The following is a 20435-nucleotide window of genomic DNA, read 5'->3' as shown; positions in this document are numbered from 1 at the left end:
ACCACAATCCCCATCAAACACCCCCCCCCCCTGCAGGCCTCGACGTTGATTTTTGTCCTTGCCAATTCAGCTCTTGAATGTACCTCGCCAGCGTAGGGTTGATGGCTGGACCCCGGTGCTATTCAGGAGGTACCATGATTTCCCCATTGTCTGATCATAGGAAATAAAACGGGGCATTATTAACGCGCAAAGCTAATTTGTTGGCTTCTTTAAATCTACCTGTAAGAAAGAAAGAAAGAAAGAAAGAAAGAAAGAAAGAAAGAAAGAAAGAAAGAAAGAAAGAAAGAAAGAAAGAAAGAAAGAAAGAAAGAAAGAAAGAAAGAAAGAAAGAAAGAAAGAAAGAAAGAAACTACCTTTTTAATGCACAACTCTTTACGGACTGTATAGGTTAGTCGAAGTAGTTAATTTTATTTGCTCTTTGCGTGGCAGAGAGAAGTCTGCTCGAATACTTGAACACTGTGTTTTATCGTGGCAATTATATTTGTGACTCAATTGTTGTGCTTGGGTGCTGTACCAGACGTGATTGTGAAAGCTAGAATTCAATTTGAACTCAGGTTGTTTATTATAAAAGTTGCATAGAGTATAGCTCTGTAGTGTAAGAAGTCTTTTTTTCTGTATTGTTAGACAGTTAACCTTGGATTGTATGGGAAAGAATATTCTTTCTCCCCCTCTCTCACCCCCCCAGGTTTTTAAAAACAAAGAGGGGGGAATAATTTGAGCTTTAAAAGAGACCAGGAGCTCTTCCTTCCTCTAAAGCGAGTCATCTTAGTATGCACAGAAAACAATGATCTATATATCTATATATATAGCACCGTCTTCGTCAGTTGTATATAATAATCTATATATTAAAGATTAAACCCTTAATAATCAGATTAGCTTGAATATTGTTTTTGCACCCGTGAGCGGTTTTCAGCTATCGGAGCTATACATATATGTGAAAAGGTAACTACCTATGGTTTACGTTTTTAAGTTTAATCAAATAATTTGATTCTTGTTGTAATGAAATTTAATTTTATTGATAATAAATTATACGCTCTAAAACCTACCTTTGGTTATTGTAGATTTGTACCAATTATTAAAAAAAAGAAAACAACCTTAAATCCTGGAAGTTTTGTTTATGCAGAAGCTACACTGTATATTTTGCAATAGTTACCTCATGGCCTACTGACCAAATAGTTGTGTCCAAATGATATTTAACTTTTTTTGCAAAATAAAGTATATATTGATTCTTTTTTATATATATATATATTTTGTGATGTTTTAAGATTATTAAGAGGGCGCTAGTCCTCCAATAGGTAGATATGAAGTCATGGAGATGTGAGTTAACCTCAGATCCTCCACACCGCTCCTCAAAAGGAAGTCCTGCTCCTTTTCTTGGAACTAACTTCTGGCGATTCTGCTGCCCTTCAGACAGAGATCGGAGGGGGGGTTTACCCTAGAAGGTGGTGGGCTGCTTCCTTTTACGCACCGTAAAGGGTACTTCTCTGAGAACATCCGAAAATCTCACAAAGCCCAATTTTGAGACCGGGAATAGCAGGTATTCTGCATGCCTTAAAGTGAAAGGCAAGAGAAAGTTTGAGGGGTGCGGGGATTGCCTTTTCCCCAATCAGGAGTTTAAAAGTATCCAGCCGAAATATTCACAAACACAACCGAGCAGGTTCCAGAAAAGGCAAACAGTCGATTGACCAAAGCCACCGGTATGAAATTTCATCCTTCTGTTCACCCAGAAAGCTCTCCCCTGGCAAATAAAATAAAATAGAATAGAATAAAAAAATAAAGTTAGCTACTCTCGCCTTCTCCCTGGCGAAATACTAACATAAGATTTGAAATCTAGCGGAAGAGGGTTGCCTTCAGACAACACTCGTGGTGATTTTGTTTGCGATTGTTTTAATTTCGAGGAGAAGCTGAGGTTCTTTTAACAATGGATTGGGCCGGGAGGGGTTGTGGGAGAAAACGGCGTTCGGGGCTTTGAGCGCTGCGCTTCAGCGGCTCGTTGGGTTGAGTGGGCAGCGGCTCCTGGGCCAGGCTCCCGGTCTGGCTTGGCGGCGGCGGCGGCCCCAGAACGCCACCCGGAGCAGAACCGTCCAGGAGAACAAGCAGAAATTCTTTTGCAGCCTGAATGGCCCGGTCTCTTTCTAAAGCCAAAACAAGTCCGCACACTTCCCGCTAACAAGCCTTGGCTCAAGACGCTGCTAGGAAAATGCAGAGCCTGCACAGCCATAAAAGAAAATGACGGCTGTAACTGTTTATGGGGTGTAAAATGCTTCAGGGGTAAAGAGGAGAAATTTCAGAATCTCAAAACTTTGCAAAAGTTCGAATGTTCAGGCGTTTCTTCTTTGGCCTCCGCTCTCTTTGGTTGTTGTTTTTCTTAAAAAGGATTTTTCTGGTGATATGTGTTTAATTAGCAAAAAGCGAAACAGTTCTTGTGTAGCTAAGGGGGGAAAGTCGCTAATTGATGCCTGTTCCGATGGTTTGGGATGCTGGGACGCCCTCTGTTGTTGCAGACAGTGGAGGACTTCAAAGAATCAGCGCTAGAAGCGCGTAATAAATGGCGGGTCTGCAAACTGTCTGGAATTCGGCCCTTAATGAGTTTACAACTGTCCAGCCACAATTAAGATTTTCTACAAAAGCCCTTTCATTTTGTTTTGTCTGGCTGTTTCAGATAAAGCGGCTGTGCGGAAATAGCCCGCTTTTATGATCCCCTTTTCCTCTTAAATGTAGGCTGGACTTTATCTGTAATGAATTTGCAGCTGGGATTTTTTCTGTAATTGCTCCTTCATCGCACAAGCAGATTATTAACCAGTTGCAGTGGCAGATACCGAGCAAGTTTGCAGTTTTGAAAGATTCCTGAGCCGATTTTATTGCTTGTAATGACCAAGATAGAACAGCAGATGGCACTGTTGTTCCACGAAAACAAGGACTAATCCACCATGAAACCGACAGAAAGCTTCTAAAATGTCGACTTCTCGGAGCATGTGCGGATTTGGAACTACTGATTTGATTTTAAAACAAAGACAAGAGTCTTCAGTATATGTATATGAATGCCACATATATTTGTTTCTTAAATGTCATTTCGTTGACATTAAATTCAGCGAATAAGAACTCCGAGATATCCTTATCATGCTTATTTTAAAAGAAATTAACTCTGAACATTTTTCATTAATTAATCCCCCGCCAAGCAAATGAACAAACCCTGCTTCTCTTGTTTGCCCTTTCATACATGTATGCATGTAGATCTATAGTGCGAAAATGTGATATGTCCATAACTTCTTTACAAACATTCAACGGTTGTATATTGTTGTTTATATGTTTTTATGGTCAGCCAGCCCATTTTTCTTAGCCTTGGACTGGATTACTATAAAACAATATGTGCAACTGTGTGTATATAGTGTACATATTTACTGAGTTTATGGGGTATGAGTGTAAAATACAAGGAAACAGAAGTACGTTGTCTCTAGTAAAAAAAACACACGTGCCATTTAATACATAGGTACAACAATATGGAAATGTAAAGTATATGCCTGTCGATAGCTATCTACATATATCCACGAAATTTAATCACATATATTAACCCCTTCGTGGTCAAGTAAACCTTTACAGTGATTGCTTGAGCAATAAGTAAACTGTTTACCCTTTACTTGAACAATGTTATAACTGAGAATCTGGATACCAACCGGGCTTCGAATAGCCATGCTGTTGATTCTACAAGCAATTCCTATCTGGTTCGGAACCAGGTGGCCGGGTTACCCGCTGTAACAAAATTCCCAGTCGGTAAGAATAATATTTTGTTGGACCATCTACAACGCAGTAGGCAACATACCCCCATGGAAAGAACCCGCATTACCGAAATTACTCTCTCTCTTTAAAGGCTCCGTCGTTAGTGCATGAATCTTTTGAAGCTATTTAATCCTGCAACGAGTCAAATCATTCTGTAAAAAAACCTACAAAGAAGTGCTGAAAAAAGTGGCCAGGTTGCAAATTTTAATTTGAAAATTATTTACCGGCCACTGAAATTCTTCAGCAGATGTTAGCGATGCAGTTAAGGGCGCCGCTGGTTTCCCAAGTAATTTCGCCTCTGTGGGACCCGTTTTAATTATATCCTGCAGATGCCGGCAGTCTGATACACCCCAGGAACAACCACATGCCTCCGCAAAAGCATTCTGGAAAGGTCCCTGCTATTTCTTTACAATTTCTCTCATAAAAAGAAGAAAAACACCGCTTCTGGGTTTGTTGGCTCGGTTATTGTTACCCATACTGGGTATCTAACCGCATTACCAGGGTAGATTAAGAGAACTGGTATTTGTCAGAAAGCGGACACTTAAGGGGCACAACTGTGGATGTAGGAGAGAAATGCTGGAAATTATTGTGGGGGCGGGGAAGTCACAAGATTATGCAAGGAAACCATGTCAACAAAAGGAGCGCTCTGAGGTCCCCTGAAGGTAAAATAGATTGGTTTTTTTTCACCAAAAAATATTATTTATTTATTTATTTATTTCTGTAGCAGGGATGGAAACGGACAAAAAGATTTTATTCTAAAAGCCGGGGAGAAGTGTTGAGCCTACGTCTCCAGTAGCAAAGGGCAAGGGGATTTTCTCACAATAGGGTCCGAATATATTTCTCGCTAACGAAGGGGTGCTTTCATAGCGGCTTGGTGATGTCACCCACACCGAATTCGTCTGCCCTGAAATCAAAACCCGAAGGTTCCCTTTTTGTTGCATAGTCCCGAATAAGCCAGAGAAAAACGGCCTAATGAGACGCCGGAGGATCCCAAGTTCCTAAAGAGAGCGGCGTGGTCTGGCAGGAGTCGCCCCGTCCCCTGCAAGGTTAGCGAAGAGGAAGCAGCACCCACAGACTTCGGGCCTGCAAAGCCGGAGGTTAAAGAAATCTGCCGCAAACCGGGCGGGCGGGCTTGAAGGGAGCCACCTCTTGCTCACTGAAGGGCACATTCCCGGGAAAGCTTCGCCTGGATCGAGTCCCGTTTGCGAATATGCGGGGATCCCCCCGGGGAAGGGAATTCCTGAAGGGATTCTTCTCGTGCATTTCCTCGGAGCCTCCTTCGTACAGCAGTGTGTGTGTGTGTGTGTGTGTGTGTGTGTGAAATACCCCTAACCTGTCCAAGAGAGGGATTAAGAGCAACGTAACCAGGAGCCGGGATGGGGTGGGAACTAATGCGGTTAACGAACAGGTTTGGGGACCGCGGTGTGTCCTGAACCTTCGGCCTAGGCCGGCGTTTGCACTTCACGGTGCCCTTTCGAGAAGACTCATCTATAAAATTCTGTCCTGCCTTATCAATACCCAAGTCTAGACTGGCGGTTCTGTTTTCTGCTGCTCCCTCCTGGCATCTGGCTCTGGTGTCACCCCAGGAGCAATTTATGGGTCTGATGCCGGCTCATTCCGCCGCTTTGATCTCGGGGGCTCGGCAGGTTTTCGCTTCCTTTTAAAGCTCTCTCTGTCGTTTCTCTCAGGAGATCTACCCCCCCCACCCCTCCCGCTCTTTTTTAAAAATAGGATTATTGGGGAGGGAATCCCTACCACCACCTCCAGCAGCAGCAGCAGCATCTCGGGTTGTTCCTGCCTGCCTTGGGGTGCTGAGAGGGATCCCTGCGCCTTTGTCAGTCCCGCAGAAAGAGAGGGAGCCTGGAGGGGTCCTTCCCTGCCCGCCTGTGTGCCAGAAACAGCCCTTCTCGCAGACTCCCGGGCAGACTTTCAGCAACGCCCTTCAATAGCCGGGAGGGACCTGAGACAATCTCTGTCCCACCTTTATGGTGCAATAGCCGGATTATCATCCCCTGGCAAGGTGGGCCGCCGGACAGCCCCCTCGCTGTGGGTCCAGCAGGTCCCCTCGCCCAGCCTCTCTCAACGGGTCACCAAACTGTACCTTCTCAAAGGTCCCTGCGAAATATCTCCAGGGACTATTTTAACTGGTGAGAACTTCTTTGTGCACTCACGACACACCAAACTCCGTACTTTAAGAGGGAGAATTTCCGGAGCAATCGCATTGTCCTCCTTCCAGTTTATGATGTGCAATATAGCAGGGGCAGTAAAAGCGGCCTTTACCAAACTCTCCGTCTGAAGGAAGGAAACTGCTTTTACGATCCGTTTAAAGGAAGGGTCGGATGCAACATCCTCAGTGGGAAGCAGCCTCATTGTGGGTTGTTGTTTTTTTTTGGGGGGGGGGGGGGGGTTGAAAATTTTTAGAAATTTAGGAGCCTGAGTGGGCGCGGGGAAAGGGAGGGTCTTCCCTGCTAGCACAGAGGTACTTTGGGTTAGCGGGGACCAAAACCGGACCGCCAGTCCCTTTCCAGTCTCCTTTGTAAAGGTGCTGAAAATCCCTTTGTTATTTGCCTTCTTTTTAAACCTCTCTCTCTCCCTGGGTACGCGCGCTGGTGCAGAGATGGAATTATGCTGCTGCAGGAGACAGCAAAGGCGCCCAGGTTCACCAGCTGCATCCCTGTCATATTTCCAACCAACCCAATTCCCTCTCCGGGTTCCTGCCGGAGATAGCAGGAATGGGCCAAAGAGAGCCTTCGCTCTGTTTGGGGGGAGGTGTTGAAAGATGCCAGTCGTGGGGGAACCGCTCATCGTCCTCGTCTCCCCTGGCTTTGAGGCAGTGCAGTCTGCAAACAGACAAGCAGAGAGAGAGACGAAAAGGCTTTCCTAAAGCTTCATTCATCCCGCCCGAAGAGATTAGCCGAATGCATTATGTCAGTATCTTAATAAATCTGTTAGCAAATTAAGAAACCTCCCGTATAAATATTTCACTATTTCCTTTCCCGCAGGAGGAAAAAAAAAGTGATGCATGATTTACGGGATCGTTTTTGCTGCCGCCTTAAAAAAAAAAAAGTATATCCCATGGTTTTAGTTGACTGCACCGGAATATGTTTATGGGCAAGAGAGGGATTTTCTTTTTTTTTCTTTTTTTGGGGGGGGGGGGAAGGGTCTCACATTTTCTTTCCTCTCCCTTCCCTGTTTTCAAGCAGCAACCAGAAGAAATAAGGACAAGAAGGGGGAGGGGGGGAGCAGAGGCTGGAAGGCAGCCGGAGCTGCAGGCTTGGGGCGGTGGTTTCACCTGAACTGTGCAGGCGACATCACTGCAGACCGAGAGAGCAGCAGAGGAGCGGCCCCCCCGCCCCCCCCCCCGACTCCGGGACCCGCAGGCAGAACAAGGCAATTGCGAAGCGCCACCCGGCTTCCGTTGCATAGCAGAGGAGCCAAGAAGGCGAATCTGGATTCCGGCCGGCGGTGTCTCGGCGGCCATGCAAGGGCAACTCTCCCCACCCCCCCGGCCCGGTCCCCCCTCGCGCCTCCTGGGGATGTGGCAGCCCTTCGATCCGCTCCTCTCGCCCGTCCATTATAGGGTCCTCGCGAGCCACCCTGATCTATCCCACCTGTGATGCAGGAGGAGATTGGAGGACGGGGTCATATGACTGGTCACGTGGTGGAGGCAGCTCAGTCCAAAAGAAAATGGGGTTTGGTGTAAATCTGGGGGTGTAATGTTATCATATATCACGCTACCTCGTAAAACCGACACCGAAGCCTACCGGACAACAAATCACAGGTCAAAATTATGAGTTCTTCGTATTATGTGAACGCTCTTTTTAGCAAATATACGACGGGGGCTGCTTCTCTCTTCCAAAATGCAGAGCCTACGTCTTGCTCCTTTGCTACCAACTCCCAGCGAGGCGGCTATGGACCAGGCGCTAGCGCCTTCAGCTCCTCCATGCCCGGCTTGTACAATGTGAACAGTACCATATATCAGAGCCCGTTCTCGTCCGGATACAGCCTGGGCTCAGATGCCTACAACCTTCACTGTGCCTCTTTTGATCAGAACATTCCCGTCCTCTGCAATGACTTAACCAAAGCCAGCTGTGAGAAAGCGGAGGAAGGCAACCTGCACAGCCAGGCTGAGAGTAATTTCCGGATATACCCCTGGATGAGGTCTTCAGGTATGGGGAAGGACGGGAAGGGGGGCGGAGGGGAGGGGGCCAACGCGCCGGCAGTCGGCGAGCGGGCGGATCAATGCGGAGCACGCAAACTTCCTCGCAAGGAGCGCGCCTGCCTTGCTGCTTTTAATTAGAGCAGAGGCGCCATTGCGCGGGGAGCCTGTGGCATTGTATGGAAATGAGTCTCATAAAACTTTTTATTGCCCCATTAATGGGTTCTAGCCTCGTAAATTTATCTAACTCCGGTTGGGCGATGGCACCGGAGCGCTGGGCTGGCTCGGGCGGTTCGGCAGCGCAGGCTCTTGGGGAAGGGGCCCGGAGACAAACGTGAGGCTGGGGCGCAAAGCAGACACGGGAGAGGCGGGCGGGGGTGGGAAGCTGTCCATTCTGGGACTGGGCAGAAAAGAGAGAGAGAGAGGCGGTTGTCTTCTTTCCCTCCCCCATTTCCTTTTTCTTTCCCAGAAATTTATGATCCGTTATAAACCCGGTCCTGGAAAGGAGAAAGGGGTCTGGGAGCGATGCGACCCGTCCTTGTTTGTGTAGGACAGGAAACAAACAAGCTGTCTGAAGCGGTGGGGAGGGAAGCCCAGAGTTCTAGACAGGGTTGGGTTGGCGTCCTCCTTAATTCGGGGGTAGTCTGACTGCAGTCTTCCTCGCGGTCCACCTTCCTTCTCCACCTGGCTTTTAAAGAGATGTCTAGTTATGGGCTGAGAAGCGACCTTCTGTCTTCTCCCCCCCACCTCCCCTTCCCCTGTCGCCGCCTTTAGTTGGGGCATTTCAGACAAGTTATGGCCGCAGTCTGTAGCGCAGTCTGCCAGGAAGACGGCTGGGGGCGATCCGCCGGGCTCCCCTCCCAGTCGACCCGCTCCAAAACGTGCCGCAAAGGACTGCTTCTGATCTGGCTGTTCGCCGGGATGGAAATGCCTTTGTTAGGAATTGGCGAGGGAAACGGTGGAGTCCCTTTTCCTCCCGAGCTGTCCGCAAAAATCCCATGCCGCCGCAGCCGCCTCCTCCTTCCCACCGGCTTCTGAGTCTCTTAACTTTCCCCTTCTGCCTCCCTTCCCCTCCTTCCCTCCCCCCCCCCCCGTGTCCTTTCAGGTCCGGATCGGAAGCGAGGGCGGCAGACCTACACCCGCTACCAGACGCTGGAACTGGAGAAGGAGTTCCACTTCAACCGCTATCTGACCCGCAGGCGGAGGATAGAGATCGCCCATGCTCTGTGCCTCACCGAGCGACAGATCAAAATCTGGTTCCAGAACAGACGCATGAAATGGAAGAAGGAGCATAAAGAGGAGAGCACCGGGGCCGGGGCTGGGGCCGGGGCTGGCGCCGCCACCGCCAACGACGAGACCTCCACCACGGCCTCGGTGGAGAAAGTGGAGGAAGACGAGGAAGACGAGGAGTAGCTGCCCCCGGGCCGGCTTCTTCGTGGGCGGATTCTGTCTGCACGTGGCGGTTGTAAACGCTCCCTTGGAAAACAAACAAACGAACAGAAATATAATAATCATAAAAGAAGACCCTTGTAATGGCCATTCAGAGTTCAACTATCTACAACTGGTCTTCCGCATCCCTAGAACGCCCTAGATTACTCCTGTGTAAACTAGGAGTAACTACTCGCAGCGCAACCCGGACCACTTTGGCCTGGGTTGTCCAGGCCTCTATTTAAAATGTTGCATTTTCAATACAAATGTTATTGATGTTGCTGACTGAAAAAAAAAAAATTGGTTACTTGCACATGGGGAGGAGGAAATCCCTCAACCTCCACACACAAAAGTTAAGGCTTCCAAATAAAACTACCTGACTGTATTGGTCCCAATCAGTCCCTAAGGGGCGGGAGTGCATTAGGATCAGTTGCAAACTACCTAATTTTAGAGGGAAGGTCGACGTCCTTCCATGTTACTGTGGGGTGGGAGTTTTTGTTTGTGGTTAAAATAACCCGGGTGGGAATCGAAGGGGGGGGGGAATCCTTGAAAAACAATGACTGAACCACTAGACTCAACAGCAGTAATTTGTACTACCTATTTTCAAAACTACCTATTAACTAGCTCCGCCTACCTATCTTCAAAGCCCTACTGTATTTTATTAAGGAAAGGAAAGAGATCCATGTTAGTGTTCCTTGCCTGCAGGACCTGAAGGGACAGAGAAGAAGGCATCGAAAGGGGGGAGGGAAAGAAATGTGAGGCCTTCGTAGCTCTGATAGAGAGTTTTGGGCCGAGTATTGCTGAGTATAATTTAAAAAATAAGTAAAAAAATAATATATTTATTCCAAGTCTGTTATTAAGTGATATGCTGCAACATAAAACTTTCTGCTCGTGTCTTCTCCAGTCCGAAATTCTCGTAAAGGTTGTATAAAGCGGTTTCATCTCCCGTATTTCATTTTGTATTGCGCTCTGGGCGGCCGATTAGATGTTTGGGTTTAAATAATTCATTCTGCTTAATGCAGCAACGCGAGGGGGGGGGGCCCTCTTGTGAATCTAGGCAGTGGCCACATACCTGCTTTCCTCGTCACCTGTCCCCGAGTCGTCCTGACGACCAGAATGGGATACACATGAAACTGCGTGAACAATTCACACATCTTGTATGTTGGCGGGCAACTTCGGCCCTCTCTGTTGTCTTGGACTTCCCATCACGCCGTAAGCTGAGAAATCTGTACTGAATTGGGGTAACTTTGTAGCATGATATCATGTTAATAAGCTCTGTATAAATAAATTGCGCCTGGAAAAGTTTTGGCTAAACTTTATTCATAAATTGTATGTTACAATGTGCTTTTCGATGTGTTCATTGTGAACATTGAGGTATTCTGTGTTTTAAAAGAAAAAACGGGGTGGGGAGTTGAATGTGTGTGAATTCTCTTTGGAAGTGCTTTCGTGTATTCAGTGTGTTTTATGTTACACAGAAATAAAAAATGCTTGTTGACAATGGATCATCTTTCTTTGTTGGGTGTGCATATACACACACACACTGCTGTACACAAACACACAAATGCCACTGATGCAGACGGGGGAAATTGTTCCTTAGGAATACCCCAAAACATTCCGCACTCGGTCCCAGTACTTCGACGCAAGCTTTACTCTAAGTGCAAAATCTACTCCCGTGTATATGCCCAGAATCTGAGCGAAAATAGTGGTCTAACTGGCATTTTTTTTGGGGGGGTGGCACATTCTAAGTGTTTTACAGATGTGTATTTATCCCCTAAATTCTAAGCGGGATAAATGCACATCTGTAAAACACTTAGAGAGAAAACTGAAATATTAATTAAAAACCTTTGTTCATGTGAATGGCATAGACAAGGAATTCGTCGACTCACGAGCACACCTGTCCCAAAGATTTTCCGCAGTCAAAAACACTCAGTTCTGTGATAATTCCTTCTGAGTAAATAGGCATAAGGTTAAGATCTCCATTTAGCCTTCGAAATATAAGAAGACTTTCGATCTGGGGGGGTTAACAGTCATTTTCTGTGGCATAAACGAGAATCCGCATCTGGGCCCGTGGCAAAGCGAAATTCCTGGTATAAAATATATGAATACGGGTGGGTTAAAAAGCCGTGTGCGGGGTGCGCGGTAACCCTCAGCCCAGAAAATTGTGTGTGTGTGTGCAGGCGTATACGTATATATGTGTGTGTGTGTGTGTGTGTGCATATATATACACACACATATACAAATATACACACACATATATACATATATAAGGCAGAAACAAACAAAAAAGCTCATATTGCCAAATATTTTCCGTACGAGCAATTATTTTCTTTTAATGAGCCAAATCGACTTTAAAAATCAGCAGGATTAGCAGCGAAATTATGAAGAAAAATGCGTGCAAGTGCCGGGCGAAGAGGGAAGGCGAAGAGAGCGGTCATGGCAGGCTCGGGTATTCTCAATGCATTCCGCGCAATTTTCCTGATAATGATGAAAAGGGAATCCAAACGGTGGGTCCTTTAAAAATCTAGGTCTGCCTCTCTGGTAAAATGGCGCCTCTCTAAGTCCTGCCTCTTTCTTAGTGATGAGGAAAAGGCCATAAATCCGTTGTTGTTTATGAAAATTTACAACTTTGCAATACAACTTTATGAGTGGTTCGGTTTCTCCATTGGTCGCCGACGGTCATGTGGATGGTAACCGTGAACATGAACTTTTTTATAATTTCCCTGGCGAGAATAGAGCTGCATTCTTTTGCTCAGCTCTGTCCTGCTTCGGATCTCTCTGGCTTTCCATTCCCCCCGCCCCACCCCCGGTTATCCGGAGTCCTTTGTAAGTCAATGGGGAGCCGGGCAGTATGGAGGTTCGGCTTCAGCAGCCGCCCAGAACGCGGGTCTTGGAGGGCAATTTCCAGCTCCTCCGCCGGAAGGTGTGGCATATTGGATTCCGAGCGCTGGAGTGGCAGATTTTCAGCTCGCAACCTGGCTAATTTCCTGCTTCTTCTGGCACCAAAAGGAGGGCGATTCGTCTCCGGTGCAGCCAACACGACAGCTGTCAAAGTCGAAGGGGGCTCCTGCCGGCCAGAACCTAAAGGTGAGAAATGCAGAGAAATGAGCAAGCGGACCTGCTCCACGTTATACAGCCTGCAATATTATCCTCTCTTTTTGTATACTGATTATTATTATGATTATGTATTAGAGGCAGGATGTTTATCAAGCGAGGAATAAACTGCACCAGGGGAGACTCAGTCTGCTGGAGCTGGGCTGAGCGCAGAAAGGGAACGGATACCAATGAGCGGGGCTCGGTGTCATTTTAACCATGTCAATCAGGCATTTTGTTTACTAATAATAGGTTATATTGGTGGGTTTGAGAAAGCCATCTAATTAAATGGTACATTCTCAGAGTCACACAGTGCTCCTTTCAACAACCAACAAACCTGTTTGGTGTTTTTTTTACCCTTTTCGCGTTGAATTTTTGTTTGCTGTTTATAAGCCCCCCCCCCCCCCTTTTTAAGGTGGTTATATAATATTATCGACATCAAGAGAATCTCGATAGATGCTTCTTTTTAGGTGGAGATCTGTTCCGCTAACACCGAGAATCTATTCATAGTTGGGTTATTTTATTTTTAAATCAGTAACGGTGCACAATATTTGTGATGTCTCTCAAACAGTTTGAAACCTGGGTTGTATTATGGACTTTTTCAAAGTCTAGAAATGTGGTTTCTTCGCTAATGGTAATGAAGGCTGAATGAAGGGGACCATATTCCAGATCCTCACAATGTCATTTTCGGGAGAGGGATACAAGGTGAATGAAATGAGAGGACATTCCCTTTAAAATTCTGGAGGGATGTGTTAATACAGCTGGACATAAAATTTCCTGAGGATTCATAACGCGCGGTTCGCCCATTTTGTGTTGCTGTTCAACTCGTTTTAGAGGCGGAAAATATTTCTGATTGGGCGGTCTTCAGTTAATCGCTACTGTTGTTAAGAATGAGCACCGAGCGTCTCTGATGTCTAAAACGAAATGTTTCTTCTGTTTTCTCCTGGCTGGCGAGAATTACGTGCGTATTGCATTGCAGTATCTGCTCGACTGCAACTGCAGTGAATGTCGGATTATTTATCGCCGAGAGACTTGTACTCAGTGCTGCCACGGTGTGGCCGACGTAGGTACTAGGCGGGAAGAGAGCCAAAGGCAAACGATTGTTTTTTAAAAAAAGCAAAACACCCAAACCCTAGCTGATTGCCTACCCTTGGCAACTCCCGTTTGTTTTGTTTATATTTTTAATCGGTTTTCAGTGCTTCATCTGACCTTATCTACTTAAAGGGTATTTTTCTACAGGTGATTTAAAAGTGAAGTGTGTAGGTGAGGGGGGGGCACCCTTGAATTATGTTCTTGAGCTGAGTGTTTGGCACGGCGAACGCGGAGGGTGACTAACACACGTCCAACCTAAACAATGGCTGGGGATTGTGAGATCTGTTTGGATTAGCGGCTATTAGCTAAAAGTTGCTTTCTGTTACCTCTCGGAACATGAGACGGATTTGTAAGTGGATTTGTACCTTAAAAGAAAAGGGGCTTTTAAGCTTAAGAGGGTAACTGCCCCCCCTTCCTCCCCGAACACCTGTATACTAACTTTTGTTTGACTTATGGCTTCGATGGAATGAAAGGCCAGGGGGCGGGGAGACCTCTCCTGGTGTTAAAGTGGTAATCATCCTTAAAAAAAAAAATGCATTCTGCTATATTTAAAGAGTTTGAGGGGTGGGGTTGGAAATGTTTTGCTTCGAATGGCTGTCTGTCTTGGGTCTGTTCGCCTCCTTCCATTCCGCGCTGGGGCCGGCAGACGTGCCCTCTCTTCCTCTACGAAGATGCCGTCTTCGACAGCGCTGCTGTTGAGCAGATGTGGGGGTCGGGGGCTCTGCTGGCGGTGGGAGAGCTTGAAATGGTTGTTATTCCTTCATTGGAATGAACCCAAGATATCGGGGAGGGGGGATATTCATTTATTGGACAACCTACTTTCATCACACTTGCCCGCTGCTCTTTCCCTTCGCAGAGATGTTTTCTTCGATTATTCTGATCAATTTCGCCGCTGTCTGAGTCAAAATAAATCCGAGGAGGGCTTCCGCTTCTCCCCTTGATGTAGCCGTCCGTTTCCTATCATGGCTGTGTTTACAAGCCCCTCATTCAGGCTTCGTACTGGGGGAGGGATCTTTCGCGGTCAAGAGAAGAAATGAAAACCTAGCTGTGCTAAAACTTCCCCTGAAAGTGGAGAGGAGGAAGAGACCGGTGCTGCAGTTGGGTTGTGGGGATCCTTTTCCTTCCCTTTTCTGTTCTTTCTCCGCCGAATCCTATGTTAACTTCACTAAAAAACAGTTATTTTTGTTCTGATCGCGTCCTAAAAAAAATGTGTGTATATATACATGAAAGGCAATTTATTTTTACTTTCAATCGTGGTTGTTTTCCTGTTTCTAAATCGATGCAGTTCTCCCTACCCCCGCGTTTCCAATTGCACTTATGGGTTGCCTTTTAGTTGTCGCTTGTTGTTTAGAATGGGGAAAGTCCTTTGAAAAAAACATTATTGGAGGCAATCGAGAGCTCTCTGTGAAACCCCGGTTGAGGGCACAAACAATGCCCACGATTGTGGCCGTGGGAGGGAAGGAGGGAGGGGGGCTGTTTTAACTTACTGCTGTTTTATAGATACCGTAATCGGACTCCGGAAATGAAACAATCCAATCCAAGCCTCCGAAGCAACAAACCCCCACGGGCCCCAAAGCCAATTGAGGGCCGCTGATTACAGAGCCCATTCAAACCGCCGCGCCGGTGAAAAGCAGAAAGTTTGGGCAAGTGTGAAAACCACGTCAACTGGCACCCAGGGAGGAGGCGGGGGGTGAGCTGCGGGTGGAGCTGGGACCGAATGCGAAAAGGGCCGACTCTCTCTTTACAGCTCCCCTCGAACAGCAGGCCCGAATGGAAGGTTTCCGTTAAGGGAGCCAGAAATTATTTGCCGCGGTGGAGACGAGGAAATGCCGAGTCAGAGGCTGGCTGGCAAGTCCAAAAATGAAAAACAACCCAGTTTAATGAAATGTCCAGAAGTCCCAGCCAAAGGAAGCCCTTTTTGAAGCAACTACTGGATTGAGGCTGGGGGGGGGGGCGGAGAGGCAGGAAAAAGAGCCGGCCCTCGTGCTCTGTTTTCAGGCCGCATTCAGACGACAACAAACTGATTTTAAAAACAAACAAACAGATCTAGGATTGTCTTTACTGTGATCCTTCCTCTCTTCGGAAGAGAGGATCGCCGGTTCAGTTACTTCGGAGAGGGTTTTCTGTAAACACCTTTTCCTTGACGGGTTCCAGCTGCGCTTCGAAATTGTCGGTGCTGATTAAAGCGGAAAGCTTTGGGGCCCGCGGGGCCGACGCAGAGCCATCGAGCGCTTCCTTTAGGGTCCCTCCGTGAGGAGGGCAGGGAGGGAGTCAGGACGGAACGTCTGCATTGAAGGTCCCTTCCTGGCTGAGCCTCCTCCGGGCGCTACTTCTGGTTTGCGGATTATTTAGAGCCGTCGGGTTAAAAATAAATAAATAAACAAACAGAGGGACGTCTTTTAATCGACTGCACGCCGACTTGCTTTCATCTGGGGGGGGGGGGGAGGCACAGCAATAAAAGAGGGGGCGGGGGGGGCTTTCCTAGCTGCTCCCTGACCTGCCTTCAGTCGCTACACCCTAACTTTGTGCTGTTCACCCACGAATTCCACCGGCCAGGCGCCCCCGAGATCCTCAGCCCCCCCCGTCACTTCCTTGGGGTATCCTGTGGCTGTCCTGCCCCCCCCCCAGTCCCTGTGTCTGCCCTCACTCTCCCCGCCCCCTCCGAGTCCCCTCCGACTGCAGCCCGACCCCCTCCCTCCCTCCTCCCCGGGTCCTTCGGAAGGTGGCTGCGGACGCGTTGCCATCCATCTGCCGGGCGGCGGCGGCGGGGGTGGGGGGCGGGGGGGGCTGTTGTTTGTAACTTTGCAGGCTCGGTGGCGGCGGGTCCCAGGGGAGAAGGCCCTCCGCCGCTCGCTCATTGGCCGCCCCGCCGTCAGCTGGTGCTATTTGCTGCTGTCGCTTTTGGCGCTCGGCCATCCAGAAACAAACCCCTCGGATGACTCCTAATAGTTATCGCCAGATGTACTAATACACAACAAATCACGGCGCGGGGTCCGGGGAGCGCCCATGAGTTCCTATTTCGTGAATCCCTCCTTTGCGGGGAGCTTGCCCAGCGGGCAGGAGTCCTTCCTCGGGCAGCTGCCCCTCTACCCGGCCGGCTACGAGGCGCTCAGGCACTTCCCCGCCTCTTATGGGGCCGCCGCCAGCCTGCCGGACAAGCCCTACGCCACCTCACCTGCCTTCTACCCACAGTCCACCAACACCGTCCTCGCCTGCAACCGGCCCGCCGCCTATGACTACGGGGGCGCCTGCTTCTACGCCGACAAGGACCTGGGCGCCGCCGCCACCTCCTCCTCGCCCTCGGGCAGCGGAAAGGCACGGGCCGGCCACCCGGGGGGGGACTTTCTGCCCTGCTTCGCTGCGGACCCGCAGCACTACAAGCCCGAGGGCGGCCCGGCCAAAGCCCTCCATGACGAAGGCAGCGACCGGAAGTACAGCAGCCCTGTTTACCCCTGGATGCAAAGGATGAACTCCTGCGCTGGTAAGCCGGGGGGGGGAGGGGTGGGCAAGGGGGTGGGGGAGGGGGCCAGAAGGGCTGGTGGAGGGTTTCTTTTCCCTTGGAGGGAGATCATTTTGGGAATAGATATCCTCTTTATTCGGGCTGTCTCTGAAGAGCAATGACACCTACAAGCCAATGGGTAACCTGAGACCCTTCCCCACGTTCTTTCCCAACCTGATACCTTGAGCTACCTTGAACAAACACGGTTTTCTTTTTTCCCCCCTTATTTTTTTAATGCCACCAGCTTAGGTACATAAATGAAGACTGCATTCCTAAATACACTTACATGAATGCTAGATCCATTAAGCTGAATATGATTGACTTCCAAGCGATTAACTCAATCCTAGATAGTAACAGTCCTAGCAATCATGACAACACAAAGAGCCCTCCTTCTATGAGACTCAAAGAGTGATGCTAAAGAGGGTACTCTCTCTATCGACCACTCCATATATTTGCAAGACCCTGTCTCTTCCCCCTCCCTTCACTCAGTCATTAGGGTGTAAGTATTAGCTATCGAATCCACGTTTTCTATCATATGTGCGCGCACACACAAATCACTTTGGGGGGGTGGGGGGGAGAATGGCACTGGAGAAAGAAATCTGATCAATGACAAAATTCCCATTGATTTCACTAGATCAGGATTTCATCCTTTGCCATCCTTTGTATGTGGCAGTTTAAAATGGGTAGCAAAAGGAGAGACCTACAAGGAAAAATCTAAGCTTCAGAGGCATTGTTTACAACTCTCCCATAAAGTGAGTTTACAACTCTCCCCTAAACAAATAGCACAGGAGACGCTACATTCCTTTCAGAATACACAACACCGTCAATTTTAGCCGTGTAGTAATTTTGGAATAGATTTCTTAATTTAATAATACATTGCCAAATCCCCCCCCCCCCCGCAAACCTAATTAATCTGTAGAACTGCTTCGAAGTAGCCCTTACTGCAGTCAAGAAAACTTGCAACGTATTTAGGATCTGGCTGTCAGTGTGCTGAAATTCCATTAATAAAAAGGGTCACGATCCCCTCAGAGTTCAAGTCACCGCGGATTTGATTAGGAGAGGGTTAAATCCAGGCACTTGTTTGGATCTCCCACTAAAACCAGCGGGGCTTGAAGGGGCTTCATTTGGGGCTGGATCTTGCCCAAGTATTCTTTTTGGTGTTTGGAGTTCCCCCACAGAGAGAGCCGGATATAATGTAACACACAAGGCCACAACAGTAACATGTGCAATCAGCTCTGTGGGAAATGTAGCCTTCCCTTAAGCTGGTTCCCAAAAATCTGCCCCTAAATTATGAAGTGAAGGAGATTTATAAATATTAATCCCAGTAAAGTCGAGAAGCTCATGAGCTTTCCTTCTACTATGGAGTCTGCAGGGAGAGAAGTTCCCAGAACTGAAAGCCGCTTCTTGATCCTGAGGAGGCGAGAGCCTGAGGCCCCGCTCGACTGAGTCCTTCCTGTCTTTCCTTCCACAGGTACAGTCTATGGGACGCATGGGAGACGGGGCAGGCAAACCTACACCAGATACCAGACCTTAGAGTTAGAGAAGGAATTCCATTATAACAGATACTTAACCAGGAGGCGACGGATTGAGATTGCCAACGCTCTCTGCCTTACAGAACGACAAATTAAAATCTGGTTTCAAAACAGACGCATGAAGTGGAAAAAGGAAAGCAAACTGATCAATTCCACACAGCCCGGCAGCGAAGAGACAGAGGAGAAGCCAGGGGAGTAAGACCATGCTTAATTTAAGCAACATTCACAGACCTTGCCTTGGTATCTTCCTCTTCTCCCCTCCTTCCTTTCCCGAGTCTGTTCTTCTCTCCACTAAATTCCCTCCTCCCCCACCCCGGCTTTTTTTAGTGTCTTTTTTTTTAAAGTCTGGTGATTCTGAATGGCTTGATTAAAATATATACATATTTATATAGAGATATATTTACAATTAACTGTGAATTTCTTGATCCATAGAATTATTGAATGTAGAAGTGATGGAGTGCGTGGTCAGGTCCCCCGCAGTAGAGGCGGTTGTGTTTCAAGGTCTGAGCACGATCCCTTTTTAAAACACACGCAGAGGCACGTTTTTTGAAAGAAGGGGCACCTGGCTGGTCGAGCTGGCAGCCCAAACCTGGCGCTTGTACACGTGGAGGCCTCCAGCCTCCAGAATGGCCAGGCGTCTTGACGGGCTTTGCTGCTAGACCCATACAAGGTGTTGCTCTCTCGTTGTTTTGCTCCCTTCCGCTTCATCCCTGAACCCCCTTATTCGGAAACGAGACCCCTTGATTCCAACGGGCCCGTCATGCATCTGGAGGGCTCTAGAACGTTAAGAAGACCAGTTTCTTTGTGCAATTCAATTAGGACAAAAGATGCGGGGTGAAAGATAATATTCAAGAATAATTTTTTTCTTTCAAAATATATATTTTAAAAGTCGGTGATTCTCCAGCTACATTTCCAAAACAGTCGAGGTTTTTTAAAAATACTCAAAATCCTACATTTTTTTTTTGTTTTAAAAAAGGCAGCACTATAATCAAAACTGGATAATTGTTGGAGGAGAAACTCTCCAAGGAAGCACATTCCTGGAGTTCTTATTAGAACTAAAGAAAAGGTGTTTATTGCCCACCCGGAGAACTCCCCCGTCCCATTTTGGGGTGCACTGGATGGAGTTTGTAACATGATCTGGCAAATGGCTAGAATATCGAACGGTGTGTTTTATCCCTTCCCCCTTCGTGTTTTGTTTCATACCATGATAATAATAGCAGTGATAATAGTAATAAATTAGAATATAATAATCTAGAAACGCAACTTCGATCATATGAGTTCATATTGATTGTAATTAATAGCGGGAGGAGAAGGCTCAGTTTCCTTCCCACACCAGGGCGAGGGAAACAGAGCTTGCTTCGTGTATATATATGCATGTGTGTTTGGAGTTCAATATATACATTTATATACAGAAACATGAGGATCTTTTTTGATATGCAGAGTGCTCCATCTGGGTGCCGACTACGACTATTTTCTGAAAGCGAACTCACACACCATGTCTTTTTGCCAAAAGATGCATTATATGTATGCAAAAAGAAAATAGGAGGGGGAGTCGATTCACCGGAGCTGGTGGTTAGATTCCATTAGATTTTTCCGCCCTTTGTATACGTATACCATGCCACACTTCTGCTGAAGTCGAACTGCTGTTTCAAATCTGTTGTAAAATACAGCTCCATCGATTCCGCCCCCCTCCTCTCCCCATTTTTAAGCATTGCCTCAGCAATTGGTGCGGGAATGCTGAGGTTTATTCTCCCCCCCCCTCCCCCGGGCCCCCTGAAAAAAATCCTTAAGGTTTTTTTTTTTAAGCTAAAGTTATTTTGCTTGGAATTTACAATCTGTAGCAGACTAGAAATGACCA

General features: G+C 47.5%; 3 protein-coding genes across 3 annotated transcripts in view; all 3 read left to right on the top strand.

Moving 5' to 3' along the window:
* The first annotated feature begins 7478 nt into the window (after window positions 1-7478).
* HOXA7 (homeobox A7) lies at window positions 7479-9396 on the top strand. Its single transcript, XM_060248691.1, is given in 3 exon segments — window positions 7479-7557; window positions 7560-7946; window positions 9042-9396. Coding segments are annotated over 3 exon segments (759 nt in total). The 5' UTR covers window positions 7479-7493; the 3' UTR covers window positions 9350-9396.
* A 2574-nt stretch (window positions 9397-11970) lies between these two features.
* HOXA3 (homeobox A3) overlaps window positions 11971-20435 on the top strand; it is a 48662-nt gene continuing 40197 nt past the window's right edge. Inside the window, exon 1 of the mRNA XM_060248684.1 lies at window positions 11971-12448. The gene's annotated coding sequence lies outside the window, so the exon portion shown is untranslated. The remainder of the gene's footprint in view (window positions 12449-20435) is intronic.
* HOXA6 (homeobox A6) lies at window positions 16335-18835 on the top strand. Its single transcript, XM_060248690.1, has 2 exons — window positions 16335-17027; window positions 18517-18835. Exons 1-2 carry the CDS (start codon window positions 16553-16555, stop codon window positions 18774-18776), a joined length of 735 nt encoding a protein of 244 aa, XP_060104673.1. The 5' UTR covers window positions 16335-16552; the 3' UTR covers window positions 18777-18835.

The sequence above is a fragment of the Heteronotia binoei genome, chromosome 10 (assembly GCF_032191835.1).
Source record: "Heteronotia binoei isolate CCM8104 ecotype False Entrance Well chromosome 10, APGP_CSIRO_Hbin_v1, whole genome shotgun sequence".
Lineage (NCBI taxonomy): Eukaryota > Metazoa > Chordata > Lepidosauria > Squamata > Gekkonidae > Heteronotia > Heteronotia binoei.
Note: the sequence above shows the minus strand (reverse complement) of the source record. Positions and strands in the feature narration are given on the sequence as shown.

What these genes read in the sequence shown, in the direction of transcription:
- HOXA6 (XM_060248690.1), top strand. Translation starts at nt 16,553, where the DNA reads ATGAGTTCCTATTTCGTGAATCCCTCCTTTGCGGGGAGCTTGCCCAGC. An exon ending in AAGGATGAACTCCTGCGCTG is followed by an intron (nt 17,028 to 18,516) that starts GTAAGCCGGGGG and finishes TTCCTTCCACAG; the next exon opens with GTACAGTCTATGGGACGCAT.